Raw genomic sequence first — 15,520 nt, 5'->3', positions numbered from 1 at the left:
GCTCTTTCCTTCATATAATATTACATGCTTAAATGTGTAGTTACCTCATAGTTCCGAATCTAATACCGAAAATCCACAAAAATATTAGAATTCCTTATTCAGGTTTAATAACTCAGTATGTCATCAAGTTTGTTAAAATGTATGATTTAAATGGTTAATAATAATTTCTGATGGCTGCACTGAAAATATAGAGCAGTGCCGTAAAGCGGCAGTTTGTAAGAAGCAAGAATGAGCGAGTGTTCAAGCGATGCAGCTGCATAAATGAACTTATAATGAAAGCTTAGTCAAATTGTTTCTTTTTTTCTATCTCAAATATTTTTTTATACTCTTATTGCTGACGATCTAAAGTTTAGATAGAGTCAATTATAAGTGAGACGTACAATTGCCATTGTAATATATATATGTGTATATATGTACATACACACGTGTGTGTGTGTGTGTGTATGTGTGTGTGTGTGTGTGTACATTTTTTTAAATAAACGATAAATTAAATCATAAACAAGTGTTCTAGTAAATCACTCTTTGTTAATACGTAAATTCTCAAAGATTCCAATTATGAATACAATGATATCAATTTATACATATCCAAAATGTCACCAATATAGTAGCTCAATCCTCCCCGTTCTCCAACACTATGGACCAGAACAAAAAATTGTATTCTGAAATTGGCAATGTCAGCATTGACCCATTTTCTCTGACGGTCTCGTAGTTGCAGCATGGCATATCATTTAACAGTAATAGTTTAGTGATACTAATGGACTTGATTTCAAAGACTCAAGAAATGAAAAAATATGAGCAGCAATGCGCACATATTTAAATTTCGGAATATACAAATCAATAACTTTTTACAACTTTTTGACATAAACTGACTTTGACTTTTGAAGTTTGAACTTTGACTTTAAAGTTATATAAAAGTGAAGCAATATAAGATCTATAAAGTATAATTGGAAAATCAAAAAGATTCAAACGCGATACTAATGGCTAATCAGTAACAAAAGCTTGTTCAAATTAACGAACAGCCACCTAAACTAAACGATCAGACTTAGCAAGACAACGTTATCCATTGCAGGAACAAGTTCCGATTATCATCAGGTCGACTACTTTAAAGTTCCTATAATCAAGACAATAACACTATAAAATAATAATTCTGCCAAAGGTTCAATTTTATGATTGACATGAACATAAAAAAAAGAAAACATAAATACTAAGTTCAACCCATCATTACCAGCGTTAATAAAGTTGAGCCGTAATATGTATAAAGAAATGTTGACAGATGATTCAGCATTTCAGAAGATCATACTACTGGAGTATATTCCACTGCGATATTATTTGAACAGTCTCACTGAAACCAACACTTCGTCAACGATTACTAAACAAGAATGATTTATATTGCTCTTGATTAAGAATGTTCAGTTCTCAATCTCAGATCTATATTGCTGATGCACATCATTGATTTCATCCAGATAATGATCAGAATTTATTTCCCGATTTATTAATGGTACAAGTATAATGCAACCTGAAACTTTTTTTTGCATCACGACAATGCAAGACCATATCGCAGTTAACAAATGAAAACAGTAAGAAACTTCAAATTTGCAGTTGCACATCTTTCGTATAGCCCCGATTTGGCATCATTGGATTTCTTATTTCCGAAATTAAAAAAAGGCGTTAAAAAGTCAGCATTGTTCGCTCAATGCCGAAGTTGAAGTTACTATGCACAATTGAAACAAAAATAAATCAGAAACTTTCTTCATGATCAGGATGAAAAGGTGAATAGAAGATATGAAAAAATGTAATATTAAATGGTGACTTATGTTGAAAAATAAATTTCTAATTTTGAAGAAAAATAAATTACTTGATTTTGATATCAATTTCATTATTTTATCTTATTTCGAACTTATTTTAAAGAATTGGAGATTTCATTTATCAGTTAACTTTCTTAGATGGATATAGTGGATACTACAGTTCTACATTACAAATACTTATAATTTTTATGAGAATTTTTGTCTTGTCTAAAAACTTTTTCTGAAGCTGTATGATTTTCTCAAGCATTAATGATATTCTATTAGGTTTTCTTTGGAGAATTTATTTCACTAAGAAAATACATTCTCGGCGTCACTTAAAATAATGAGAAATTGAGAGGCTTCCCCCAGATGTAAAAGACAAAATCATAAGCAAGTATAGTTAGGTCAGCAGCTAACAAAGATGCAGCCAAATACAACGTTAAAATATGTATCAAGTATTATATGTATCAAGTATTTATTGCATATAGTCCATTAATTATGCAACTAAATGCACATAGTAAATTATACATTAATATAATATGGGAATATAAGTATAAAAGTGTAGATAGCAACAAATAGTCTCATAAAGATACCTTAGAACTCATCTTATAAGTGACAATAGTATAATGTCACACTGTACTGATGAAATTAAAATAAATTAGAATAAATAAGTAAGATTAAAAACATAGCTTTTGATTGTGGTATTATCGTATTGAATTTCCCGAGTATTCTACTAACACAGGAATTATAATTATAATATGAATCTTCTGTTTCAAGTATTTGCCTATTTGGCATAGAATACAAAATATTTCAAGTATCAAATATTAACTTTTTTAAAATAGTAATTTGAAAAAAATGAATCTGTTATTCAGGCTACTATTGCAATTGCTTACTATTACCCCCTTACTATTGAAGAGAAACAAAGAAAAATTCTAATAACAAGTCTCATCAATGAATAAATTAAAGCATTTTGAAATTATATAGCGACTTATCGGTTCGATTTCACATTATAAATAAATTAAATACAATTGTCTAGTAATCATTGCAAAAATATATTTTGTTTGCATATACCATAATGTGCCAAATAATAATAAGCAAAGAAGAATTAATCATAGTAATCAATAAGCAAAGAAGAATCAATATCGCAACTAATTGTACTACTCGCGGAAAAATTCAAAAGGAATTTCCAAAGGATTTGAAATTTCGACAATGTTAAACGTTAATTTTACAAAATAATTCCAGTAAAATGCAACTTCTAAGAGAACATGTTAATAATGGCGACTCGAAAACTTTTATACTGACATTTCACGAGAAATATTTTTACTGCAGAAAAAATAAAAATGTGATAAATTAATAAAATAAAAAATATATCAATGCTCACAATTTTACAGTTTTATATATTTTCAGTCAATTCTATTAAAAATTAAGTCATTTCAAAGCAATATTGATATTAACAAATGTCAATTAACAATTATTAACGTTATGATGAGATTTGCATTATCATAAATTTACAAATTATCAGCATAAAACTTATTTTTTAAAATAAAGATTTTTATACATAATATTCTATAAAAAAATCAAAAATAAACAAGAAAAGTAACAATTGGTCCAAAATAAATTCCTGAGATAAACCCTGTGAAACCAAGAAGGTATATTATCATTCTTGTTAACAGCTTGTTGAAGAGAATAAAAAAGAATAGTTTACAAAAGATATCGTATATACGTCACTGTGCCATATTGCAATCGGTACTAAGATAAGAACTAGAGATAAGGAAATTGTTATCAAGAAAATTTATACGAATTTACATGTTTATATCTGAAAGATTCGAATGAAAAACGGAAGAGATGCAACGTTTAATATAAATGCATAATATAAATATGTACGCATTCGTATGTGTTAATTCGATTTGTTTAAAAAAAAAAAAGAGTATACGCTCTAAAAATTATATAACATGTATATAATTTCTATTTAGGATGCATAGACGTTTAATCGTTATAGATCGATTCATATTTATTGATTATAATATTATTATATTATATATCTGTCGCAATCCACATATGTCTTCCGCTAAATAAACGCCTATCCAAAGATTGAAACCGTTATTATTTCACTGGCATTCAATGTTATAGACGCAAGAAGATGATTCTTCCTTATCATGTGATTTAAATGCAACAATCGATAAGAACTATTTTTAACGGAATTATACCGTTTTCAATCTTTGGCTTAAATATCATATTGACTGCCAATTACGAAGTTTATGTTATCGATGATCGCAGTCTCGTGCGGAAGCAATGAGCGAGAAAACTTCAGATGCGACATTCGGTTTTTTTCCTAAATTTTCGAGGGCCGTTCGAGTCGAAAGTTGAATCGAGGCGTTTGAATCTCGTCGAACCCATCGTTTAATTAATCTAGCCATCGTCTTCGACGCGCGACGACCGAGCACGATCGGTAATATGTATGTGTGCTCTAGACAGTCGTTCTTTCTTTTTTATTTTCTTTTTTTTTTTTTTTCTCCGCGAAGGGATGTAATGCCATTTGCTTGAGAAACGGTACCCCTCGAGAACGAGCGGTTGCTTCCCCCTGAGAAAGGGGAATTCCCGTTTCGGGCGGAGAAAACGAGCTAAACGTTATTCGCCGACAACGTCGCAGATGTCGATGCCGAGGGTGCTCGGGTGACTTCGTGTGCCGAGCGATAACAACGGACTTACCGCCTGCAGCAGGAACATGCGCGCGAAGACGAAGTTATCCTTGGATCGCTGCGAGGACTCGTCGTCGCCTTGATGACGATGACGATGACGGTGATGTTGACGGTGACGACGATGATGACGATGATGTTGACAGCGTTCGTCCCGACGTGGTGCACTTAGCCACGGAAAAAGCCATCACCGCACGTGCCACAGACCAAGATTTAACGTACTGAGCTGCGGCAGCTTCATAATTCGCTCGAGGCCGCTGGTAGTGATTTTGGTGCACCCATATAGGTCGATGCACTTGAGGTTCTTCATGCTCTCGGCAACGGTGTGCAGACCTCGATCAGTGAGCCTACTACACTGGCCAATATTGAGAGTCTCGAGGTCGTGCAGCGTCTTGGCGATTTTGCAGATACCCTCGTCGCTGATCTGGCAAGCGGACAAAGATAGTGACTTGAGATTGAACAGACCTTGCGAAATGTGTACGAGCGCCTGGTCGCCGATCTTGTCGCAAAACGATACGTCCAGTGACGTGATACGACTGCCACCCTCAGCCAGATATGCCATACCGATGTCGGAGATGTTGTCGCACGAGCGCAGATTCAGCTCGCGTAGACTGGACATCCTGGCCAGATGTTTGACGCCAGAGTCGGTGATGCAGACGCAGAACGACAGGTTAATGGACTTGAGGGTAGTGAGACCAAGCGACACGTGCCTGAGTGCCTCATCGCTCAATCGTTGGCAGTCCTGTAGACTTAGATGTTCCAAGGCGAGATTACCGTCCGCCGTCTCGCGATTCAAACCAGCCAAATGAGCGATACCCATGTCAGACACGTGCCAGCAACTCCGTAGGTCCAGCCGTTTGAGCTTCTTAAGGCCCCATGCGATCAACAGCAAACCAGTATTGGTAATGTTGCAGCATCCGCCCAGCTCAAGGTGCTCGAGATTCTTCAAGTATTGTGCTATTCTGCTGAGTGAAGCGTCCGTTACCTGCTTGCAGAGCGACAGATTGAGTTCGGTGAGGGACGGGTATTCCTGGCAAAAGGCATTCGTGATACCGACGTCGGTGATGTTGTAACAACCGGACAGGTTGAGCGCCTCGAGATTCGGTACACCCTTCAGCACGTCGCTGAGACCCCGCCGCAAGGACAGCACCTGTACCTTCTTGACGCCACGTCGTACCAGGCTGGCGAATAACGCTGGCGCTTGTTTCCTAAGGTGCAACCGCGCTTCTACCCCTCGCCAAACTGAGCGATAGTAGGCAGCGTCGCGCCACGCGGTGCACACTTGCGCGGCACGTCCCTTGTCGCGTACGTCCAGGTAGCTGAAGATAAGTGCCAAAATTTCCGGATACAGGGAGGACACGTGGGTGCTCGCGGCCAGCTGGCCGTGTGTTGTCGCGGTGCCGCGCTGATGCACCTGATGCGGATGCAGCTGATGCCGCGACGAGATACCACCCTGGTTGATCGTGTAGGCCGGCAGACCGGCGGCAGCGGCGGCGGCGGCAGCGGCAGCGGTCGCGCCGCCTCCCGCGGTACCGCCGCCGCCGCCACAGGCGCCATTGCCGTCGGTACCGTAGTGCGGCGCCGTGCTGCCGGAGTTGTGTTGGAGAATCGCTTGGTTCTGCGACGTCGGTATCGCCAGGTGTGGCTGGTGCAGGTGGTAGTAATGGCCCGGACGGTGGAGCAACGTCGTACCGCCACGACCAGCACTTGGCGTCAACGGTGACGGAAGTTCCGTCATCAACAGCTGGCTCTCCTCCATATCGTCGTCGCTGCTGCTGCTGTCGTCGTCGTCGTCGTCGTCGGCTGTTGCCGCGCCGTCGTGCTCGTCGTCTTGCGACCCCGTCGCTACCGCTGCTGCCGCCGCAGCTCTCGCTGCCGCTGCTGTTGTTGCTGTTGTTGCCGCTGTTGCTGCTACTGCTGGCACACGGCGAGGCCTCACGCGCGGCGGCTCCGCCGCGGCAACCGACGACGAACGAGCGACCGTCGTCGAGCGCTCGTCGTGTCCTTGTCCGTCACGATGATTATCTCCCTCTATCTTGAAATCTTTCTTCTTCTTCTTCTTCTTCTTCTTCTTCTTCTTCTTCCTCTTCTTCCTCTTCTTCTCCGCGTCCCGCGTTCTCTCCTCTCGGTTAATCCGATCCCCGTCGCTCGTGGTTATGGCGCGACTTCGGTAGTCGCATAATAAGAGTTTTTCCGCGCGAGCGAGCGCGCGCGCGCACGTACCGCGACACGTATCCGATATGATATACGCGCACCCACAAACGCGCGCGCGAGAAATCCGATATCGATCGCGACTATCGATCGCCGCGCTACGCAACGACCGCCGCGATATCACCGCGTCGACGCGACGGCACGGATCGCAACGCAGCGCGCGATCCACGACGTGGTGGTCGCGTCGCGGCCGGAAGAGGGGAACGGGCGGATGGCACAGCGGGATTTATCTTGCGATCGACCGCGCGGAGCGACTCGCTCCGAGATCAACGATGTATCTCTCGGCGAGAGGAGATACGCGACCGCGATCAACGACGCGCGATTTGGTGCCTATATTCGTACAGCGTACATCGCACGACTCGTCCGAAAGAATTGCTTTTTCACGAAAGCTCCATTCTCTCGTATGGCATATGTAGAAACACTATATCGCGTACCGTCTGGACTCCTCTCGTCCCTCCTTCTTACCGTCGCCTCACGCTCACTCGTTTTCTTTCTTTCTCTTTCTCTCTCTCTCTCTCTCTCTCTCTCTCTCTTTCTCTCCTTCCTATTCGCGCCTAAGTCCCTCTCTTTATCTCCCGTTGTATCTATCTCACTCCCTCGCTCTGCCTCTCCTTCTTACGCGCTCCAGCCTGCCCCACCTCGCCTCTTCGCACTACTCGCGTTCTCGATCTCCGTCGCGCACACCACAGTCACTTCCTCTATTCTCTCACTCTGTTCCGTGGCCGCGACGACTGGCTAACTCTTTTTTGCACGCGAGCAACCACTATCGCGACGGGTATATACGGATAAATATGGGGTCGCTTATATATATACATATATATATATTGCGGCCCCGCGCGCTTCTTCCGGCGGGCGATAGGGCACACAGCGTCAAAAGCACACGTACGACACACGCATTGATATACGCGTGCCAAAAAGAGCGATATGCATTAAGCGATAGCGCGCGCTGTGCTTGGTTCACGTGTAACGTTGTGATGCTTTCGCTATCTTTCTCATCGTTGACGCCGCCGTCGTTGTCGTTCTTGTTATCGCCGCCGCTGCCGTTGAACGCCCGTCGTCGTACGTCAATGTGTGTCGTGTCGGGGTCACTTTGCGTGGACCGCCCGCAAAGCAGAACATCGCCTGCTGTGAACCGGTGCGCTACCAGCCGCAGACTGTTGTTCCGCCTACCCAAACGCAGATGTCGTGCCGTCGCCCCGTGGAGCACAGGCGGAGCGAGCTCCGCTCGTCACGCTCGCCTATTGGTTCGCACCGCTCGAAACCGTGCCACGTGACTGCACCGGCGAATATCGATTCGGGTTGCGCTGCGGCGGCATTTTTAAGTTTTCGTTGCGTGGTGGGAGGGAGGGAAGGGCCGGGGGAGAGGGTGAAACACACGGCGTACACCGTACACCACCGTACACCACCGTACACCCCGGACCACACTGCGCGTGAGACTACTTCGCTTGCCGAAATCCCGGAATGCCGCTGCCGAAAATCGCGCTCGATGCATCAAATAATACTAAATCCTCGTCATGATCTCTCTCTCTCTCTCTCTCTCTCTCTCTCTCTCTCTCTCTCTCTCTCTCTCTCTCTCTCTCTCTCTCTCTCTCTCTCTCTCTCTCTCTCTCTCTCTCTCTCTCTCTCTCTCTCTCTCTCTCTCCCCCTCCCTCCCTCCCTCCCTCCCTCCCTCCCTCCTCTCTCTCTCCTCCCTCTCCTCTCTCTTTTCTCTTTCCCTTCCTCTTTTCTCTCCTTCTCCATTCTCTCTTTCTTTCCTCTTCTCCTCTCTCTATTCTCTCTTCTCTCTCCTGCTTTTTTCGCTTCTTTTTTGATTTTTTTGTTTCTTCTGTCAAAACAAATGACAAGCGATGCGAACAATTTCTGTCTTTAAAAAATTTTAGAAAGTTCAAAGTTGTCTTGGTCAATATAATAAATAATTCTTATCCATCACTTTTTATCTTTCGATCAACGAATTTTCAGTCGATCAACATAGAATCAATCAATCTTTTCCAAGATATCTTATTACAGTCTACAGTTTTGTAATTATATAATTACACAATTACACTTCACATCTGATGAGAAAAGTGCGAATGTCACGCAAATAAATATTTCGATTAACTGACGAGGATGTCGGGGTATTTAAAATGTAATATTATATTATATTCATAAAAACAATCGTAAATGCAGTAAAGAACTTGCACGATATCCTGAGACATCATTTATAACGTAATACACAACACATTCTGTAATAAATAGATATAACAAGTAACAAGATGTAGGAATTTATCGAACAATATGAAAAATGTTTTCTTATTTTGAACTGCACTCCGATTTATTTAATAAGCAAATTACATTTAATTAATTATACTACGCGGGGTACATCATTCGGCGATTCCGAAAAATGTAAAACTTGCGGATCCAAAAAGAATGAAAAAAAGAATGAATGTCAATCATCTTCTATACTCGGCGACTGTTTCCAAATTGTTTATGAATATTAAATCTGCGAGAATCAACTATTTGATTCCTATTAAACTATTAAATTCTATACAGACCAATGATATGGTCACGCTTTCAATATTATTATGAAGAAAATGCGTGATTACACGCATGAGATAAATATAGCCGAGTCCTTCTACAGAACACAATAATACAAATTTGAAAATACAAACACATTAATATTGAGCACATTAAACTTTATAATAAGAATTTCTTGTTTATTACAGACATAATGTATAATGATTAAAATATATAATCTAAAAGTAATTTAATATGCATGCTATTTGCAATATTATTCATTAGATTGTCCGAATAAAAGACACACTCTGATTTCTCTTCATGTTTAATCATCAATTTCAGACTTAAAATATTTAAGTATCGTTCCACAAGGACTTACGAGACAATTTATACGCTAATTAATGGAATTGCTGCAAATTTGAAAAACATCATAGTCGATTGATTCGACGACATAACGAGAAGAAATTACAATTACAAATACGATCGCGATAAGCAATTATAAATTTTCATGATTTTTTTTTATATTATTAATTAATATTTTATATTAAATGATTTGTACTTCTCTGTAAGTAAAACGAAGTATTATTTATCAGAATATTTTACCAATTTATTTTCTAGAAGACAATTTTATCGAAAAACAGACAATGTTAGTTTTAATCGATATGTGATGAATCAATGGAAACTTTTGAGAAAATATGCGAGATGCACGCGATTGTACGAATGAAGAAATTTCACGGTGCGAGTGAGTGAGACATTTTAATTTATTCCAGATGCTCATTCGATGCACTTACAGAGACTTCTCATTATGCAGAACAATTGCAAATACAACGACTGTTTCGTTATTTTAATGTACATAAGTCAAATATAATTTCTTATTAATCTAATATTAAACAGGAAACATTAATAAAACATCAAAACAGACACATCTTTATTAAAATTTATCATCTAAAAACAGCGACTAAAAAATTATTTTTCTTATGAACATTATGTTACCGGTTGCAATTAGTACAATAATAATAATAATAATAATAATATGATAATAATAAGAATTTAGTAATAATTTTACGAAATAAATTACAAGAAAAAAAACAATGCCTAATACAAAAATGAAAAAAATATCTAAAAAGTAAAATGACAGTAAGAACGTCAAGACAAAATCTCTTTAGTAGTGTAGTACAAGCTTATTTCTAATATTTATTTTTTACGAATGTATAGATAAAATATAAATAATAATATTGATAAATAATAATATAATATAAATAATAATATTTTATGTTCATAAAATCATTCAATATATTTTATTATATTCGTAAAACGATATATATCATAAGTGTACATTTTTATATCTTAAAAATAATCATAAAAGTTATACATTATATATATTGTGAATACTATTCGTATGTACCTCCATTGAAAATATGCCTTCAAATAGATATAAAAAAATACTATTGCTTATTTAGTATTTTACCGAATAGTATTGCTTATTTTTTTAACATGAACATCTACTTCTACATGCTACATAAATACTGCTTTATTACTGAAGCATAAATTTCGAAATCATACTTTCGCAATTAATGCCAGCCGATAATAACAGGTATGTAATCATAAGTATCAGAATCACGCACAAATAAAAAAATAATGATTTGAATCTAAACTTTTTGGCAATGTTCAGCGGAAAATTTGATAATGAATTTTAAATTGTTAATATTTTTCAAGCTCGAATATATTTATACGAATATTTGAACTTAAGTTTAAGTAAAATACAAAATATATATAGTACAAGATTCAAATCTTTAACATTATTCGAATTTATCAAACAATGCAACACTTTGGATTGGTTAGATTCATATTGTTCAAAATATATATCTATATGAATTTAAAATTTTTGCTAAATACATGTCTTTAAATACTACATAAAAGATTATATATATTGAGCTAATTTGAGCAAAAATCAACTCAATAGACAGGAGTAAAAATACTTGTTTGATACATACATGATCCTTATTTATTTGTCATACGTATAATAATATTACAACGTCGTAACTGTATAACAGTAAACAAGATTGAATATGCTCGATTGAAACATTTCGTGAATATGCCACTAAAACTGGCAAGTTGAAAATATGTACACATTGTAGGATGTCGCTTTAATTGCCTCTAAGGGAGATATGTAATACTAAAGAAAAAAAAAAAAGAAATAAAGAAATAATAGCGATATTAATTACAACAATTACACGAGAGCAGGGGGTAGGTACACGCAGCAGTATTACAGTGGCAGCTGGCGACATTATCTTAACTATTATCACAGATTAATACAGACAGCTTCTGTCATAGCTGGACATGACCGATCGTTATATTTTATCATCTTGCTATCTACCCTTCTGCAATAAATATTTGTGTGTATGCGTGTGAATATGCGTATGTATTCGTCACAAATGCGTGGACAATTTAAAATATACTTGCGCATTTATATATTTGAGTATAAAATTCGGACGTAACAATATACAAGCTTTTTACCTTTAATTCGTTACAGAGCTATTAAGATACATTAGATCGTATACAGAATTAAAAAATGAGATAATACTGTTTAATATTTTATTAATGATATTCGCGATATAAATATTTCGTATTCCAATGTCTTGGAACATATATATAATTAATTTTTACTAGTACATTTTTTTTTTATAAATTATAAGATCATATTCGATAATTTTGTTTAAAATTTTTTTAAAATGTGTTTTTAAATGTTGTACGAATTGTATGCTTACTTCTATATTCAATCTAAAATTTTGACAAAAACAATTATAAAACTATACAAAATGCATATCGTAAATAATTATTATAAATAAACCAAATTGATTAGTCTTTAAATTTTTGTGACAGTCTTTTGAATACAGGAAGTATTGAATTTCATACGATCAAGCAATTTTTATAATTTTCGAATAGCAATTTTTTGTACATCAGTTGTAACGCACATTATTACATCGCTAATACATTCCATATATCCGATTAAATCTTTTAGAGCACGTCATCATACTACAGGAACCTTAATTTTATTAAAATGTCCTAAAAATTATTTGAATCAACTAATAATATTTGTCGTTTGTTTGTTCAAGAAACTTTAATCCTACTTGCTTTAAATACGACTTATTTAGCATATGGTAACTGTCAAATGCAGCAAAATTTTATATAATAATCAAAATAATCTTTGAAAAATTAGCGGAAGATATTCGAGATAAATGTTTAATAATCACATGATGAATCACGTTTGTATGTGTGAAACAATGATTTTTTTTTAATGTATATATGTAAGAGTTACTCTTTCAAATATTACAAATGAATAGGCCTTTGTTCTTTGTAACGCAGCACGCGAAAATATTTAACATATTAAATGCCGTATAAACAATTATTTTCACTAAATAAGCTCTATGTCCTTGTTCGATTCTATTATATTAAATACTAACATCAAAAAAGTATATTTTAGTTGAGATATAATCTTAGGTATCGTAATTGGAATACAAAACTCAGTTGGTGGTATTAGAAAATATCAGGGTTTCCAACGTCGCATGTCCGCTCGTGATACTAACATATGCTCTCTGTTTTATTCTGTCCTAATTATCGTATCAAAGAATATTTTGTTTATAAGGAATAATGTGCTTATACAATGCTCGCTAACAACATTTTTTCCTATGCTGTTTTGTGCTTTTCCTCAAGTTGACTGTCTCATTAGTCTGTATCGCTTGCCGCTCTTTGCGCTCTTTTTTGGTCCGTAATACTTGCCGAGTTATTGCCATAAACATCTACAAACATATTGTTATTAATTTGTAATAAAGTATAGCATATTCACTCATTTATTTTTACATTTTGATAAAATAGTTTTATTTCGATATAATAAAGGAATAATTATAAAATAGTTTGAAATTTTTAGTTTTATGTTAATTTTATAAAAATATTAATAAAAAAAAAATTAGCATAACACATACCTCCTCAACATTTATATTATCCTTGGCAGAGGTTTCAAATAACTGTATCCCCATCTGATTGGCAAATCTTTGCGCATCTTCCGTTAACACCACCTTTTGATTAGGTGCATCATTTTTATTTCCTACCAATACCCTGTTAACCACATCACAATTCTGTTCGATTTCATGCAACCACCGTTTAACGTTCGCAAACGTATCACCGCTGGTCACATCATACACAACTATAACGCCATGTGTTCCCCTATAGTAAGTTGAAGTTATTGTCCGGAAACGTTCTTGTCCAGCGGTATCCCAAATTTGCAACTTTACTCGCTCACCATCTACCTCTACAGTTTGTATCTTAAAGTCCACTCCTATTGTAGTAATATAACTGCCATTGAAGGTATTGTCGGCGAATCTCAAAAGCAATGAGCTTTTACCTACACCTTAAAAACAAAAATAACATAAAGATATAAATATCTTTGAAATATCATGCTGCAACATATATTTTAATATTCTATTACATATAACAAGATGCTTTATATCATATATACAATTAATTGCTTATCATATGTACAATTATTTCTATCTACAATAAAATATGTGAAAGATAAAATTATTTAATTATAAACATATAATCAACATTATAAAAAATAAGAGTATATCTAAATCTTCCATCTTAGCACTAATAAAAATTACAAGGGAAAGATTAATTATGAGAAATAAATGAATGATATAAATATCTTTGTTTCCTTATTACTCGTAGTTTCCCTTTATCGCGACGCGATATTATCTATTGCCGTTCTAAATCTGTCGCGCATCATGAACAATTTTCACATTATGAAATCTAAGCTGCATCAGCATTGCTATGGATAGCCAGCATATACCCATTGTCGGGCTCATCATTTAATAAATCGCCGTTAAAACTGCATAATGACAGACGATCAGCGACGGGCATGGACAATGCTCGGCGCAACGCGGATTCCTCCTTTTCCGCTGCGATCTTTTTATATCTCCCGTATCCGGAGTGAAATTTACGAAAGAGGAGGGGAACGCGAAAGAAAGAGGGAAGGAGAGAAAGAGAGAAAGGGAAAAAATAGAAATAGAAACAAAGGTTAGGCGTAAAACCATAGAAGAATACAACTGACAAAGAGTCCGAGCCACGCGTTACCGCGAACGTTTGATCGCGACAGTGGTGTCGCATACGCGTATTTACCGCTGTCTCCTATGATGAGCAACTTGAACAGATGATCGTACTCCCGTGCCATCTTTGCACATATGATGCGCGTCACTCTTCTCGATGACGCGTCGCAGCCTCCGGAACGTTCGTGATACCTTACACCTCCTGACACGCTCTTGCGGCGCGCGTGCGAGAGATTATCTCTTTTCTCTTTCCTCTTTTTAACCAATCTCGTGGCGCGTCCTCCTCTTGGCTTTCGATAGTGGGCCACTGTATGTAAGACAGAAATATAGCGGGTGCTCGAGAACGGTATTGCTACCCTTGCGCGATCTCCAGCAATAACAGGAGCAACACCAGTAACCGCGACTCGTCTGGATCGGAGAACGACTGCAGTGTCAAATGATCGCCATGTTCATACGTCGCGGTATCACCACTCATTATCATTACGGCGGGAGAAAAAAAAGTTGCGTTCCTACGTTTAGCGTGACGCCCATCCCATATCAAATTGTCACCAGCCTATCACCGCCGCCATATTTCTTTCCGCGGGCGATGTAATGGCGGTGTTTTCAATGCACGGCAATAATGTATGCGTATAATGACTGATTCTCAAGCCTTCGTTAAATATTTATAGCACAGGGATGCGTTCAGAACCATTTTCACACACTCCGGTTAATTTAATCGATCGGTTATTCTATTGGAATTGACCAATCGCAATTTGTGCACAAATTAACAACAAATACGATTGATTGATGGAGAATAGCTTTAAAAGGAATAAACTTAAAGCTGTATTTATAATTTGTTCTTATATGTAAAATGTTCTAAAATAAGTTTATATGGTCATCTTATTGGTTAAAATGTAATCTTAAGACGATCTTAAATATAAGAACTAATTATGGGCGGTATTCATAGTCAATTCTTATTTTTAAGATCATCTTGAGATAACATTTCAACCAATAGGATAATTGTATGAGCTTACTTAAGACGATCTTAAATATAAAAACAGATTATGAATACCGGCCTTTGAATTTACTTTACTCTTTGTATTTAGGGGTCAATTGAGTATCTTGAAATGAAGTGAAAATTAGAAAACTGAGGAAATTTACTAGCTTTTGACAAATGAAATTGCGGGTATTCTAGTGAATTATCTCACTTTTGTAATTTTCATTTTGCTTTAAAATACACAATCGACTCTTT

General features: G+C 37.1%; 2 protein-coding genes across 2 annotated transcripts in view; both read right to left on the bottom strand.

Moving 5' to 3' along the window:
• The window catches only part of Ppa (F-box and leucine rich repeat protein partner of paired), a 35,724-nt gene extending 28,807 nt beyond the window's left edge, over positions 1–6,917 (bottom strand). Inside the window, exon 1 of the mRNA XM_089084302.1 lies at positions 4,494–6,917. Coding sequence (XP_088940428.1) covers positions 4,668–6,239 — 1,572 coding nt within the window. The 5' untranslated portion in view covers positions 6,240–6,917 and the 3' untranslated portion in view covers positions 4,494–4,667. The remainder of the gene's footprint in view (positions 1–4,493) is intronic.
• A 4,246-nt stretch (positions 6,918–11,163) lies between these two features.
• Positions 11,164–14,877, bottom strand: Rab35 (RAS oncogene family member Rab35). The gene is made up of 3 exons (XM_011638566.3): positions 14,363–14,877; positions 13,168–13,592; positions 11,164–12,984 (listed from the first exon to the last, which is right to left on the bottom strand). Exons 1-3 carry the CDS (start codon positions 14,412–14,414, stop codon positions 12,856–12,858), a joined length of 606 nt encoding a protein of 201 aa, XP_011636868.1. The 5' UTR covers positions 14,415–14,877; the 3' UTR covers positions 11,164–12,855.
• Positions 14,878–15,520: the final 643 nt, after the last annotated feature.

Source organism: Pogonomyrmex barbatus, unplaced genomic scaffold (assembly GCF_055798465.1).
Source record: "Pogonomyrmex barbatus isolate J1 unplaced genomic scaffold, ASM5579846v1 scaffold8, whole genome shotgun sequence".
NCBI lineage: Eukaryota > Metazoa > Arthropoda > Insecta > Hymenoptera > Formicidae > Pogonomyrmex > Pogonomyrmex barbatus.
The sequence above is the reverse complement of the archived record's forward strand: the minus strand, read 5'-3'. Positions and strand labels throughout refer to the sequence as shown.

Bases quoted from the DNA above. Each gene is read 5' to 3' on its own strand.
- Rab35 (XM_011638566.3), bottom strand. From the start codon at position 14,414: ATGGCACGGGAGTACGATCATCTGTTCAAGTTGCTCATCATAGGAGAC. The intron at 13,593-14,362 runs GTAAATACGCGT...TTTGTTTTTAAG, and splicing joins GCTCATCATAGGAGACAGCG to GTGTAGGTAAAAGCTCATTG. The intron at 12,985-13,167 runs GTATGTGTTATG...ATATGTTTGTAG, and splicing joins ATAATATAAATGTTGAGGAG to ATGTTTATGGCAATAACTCG.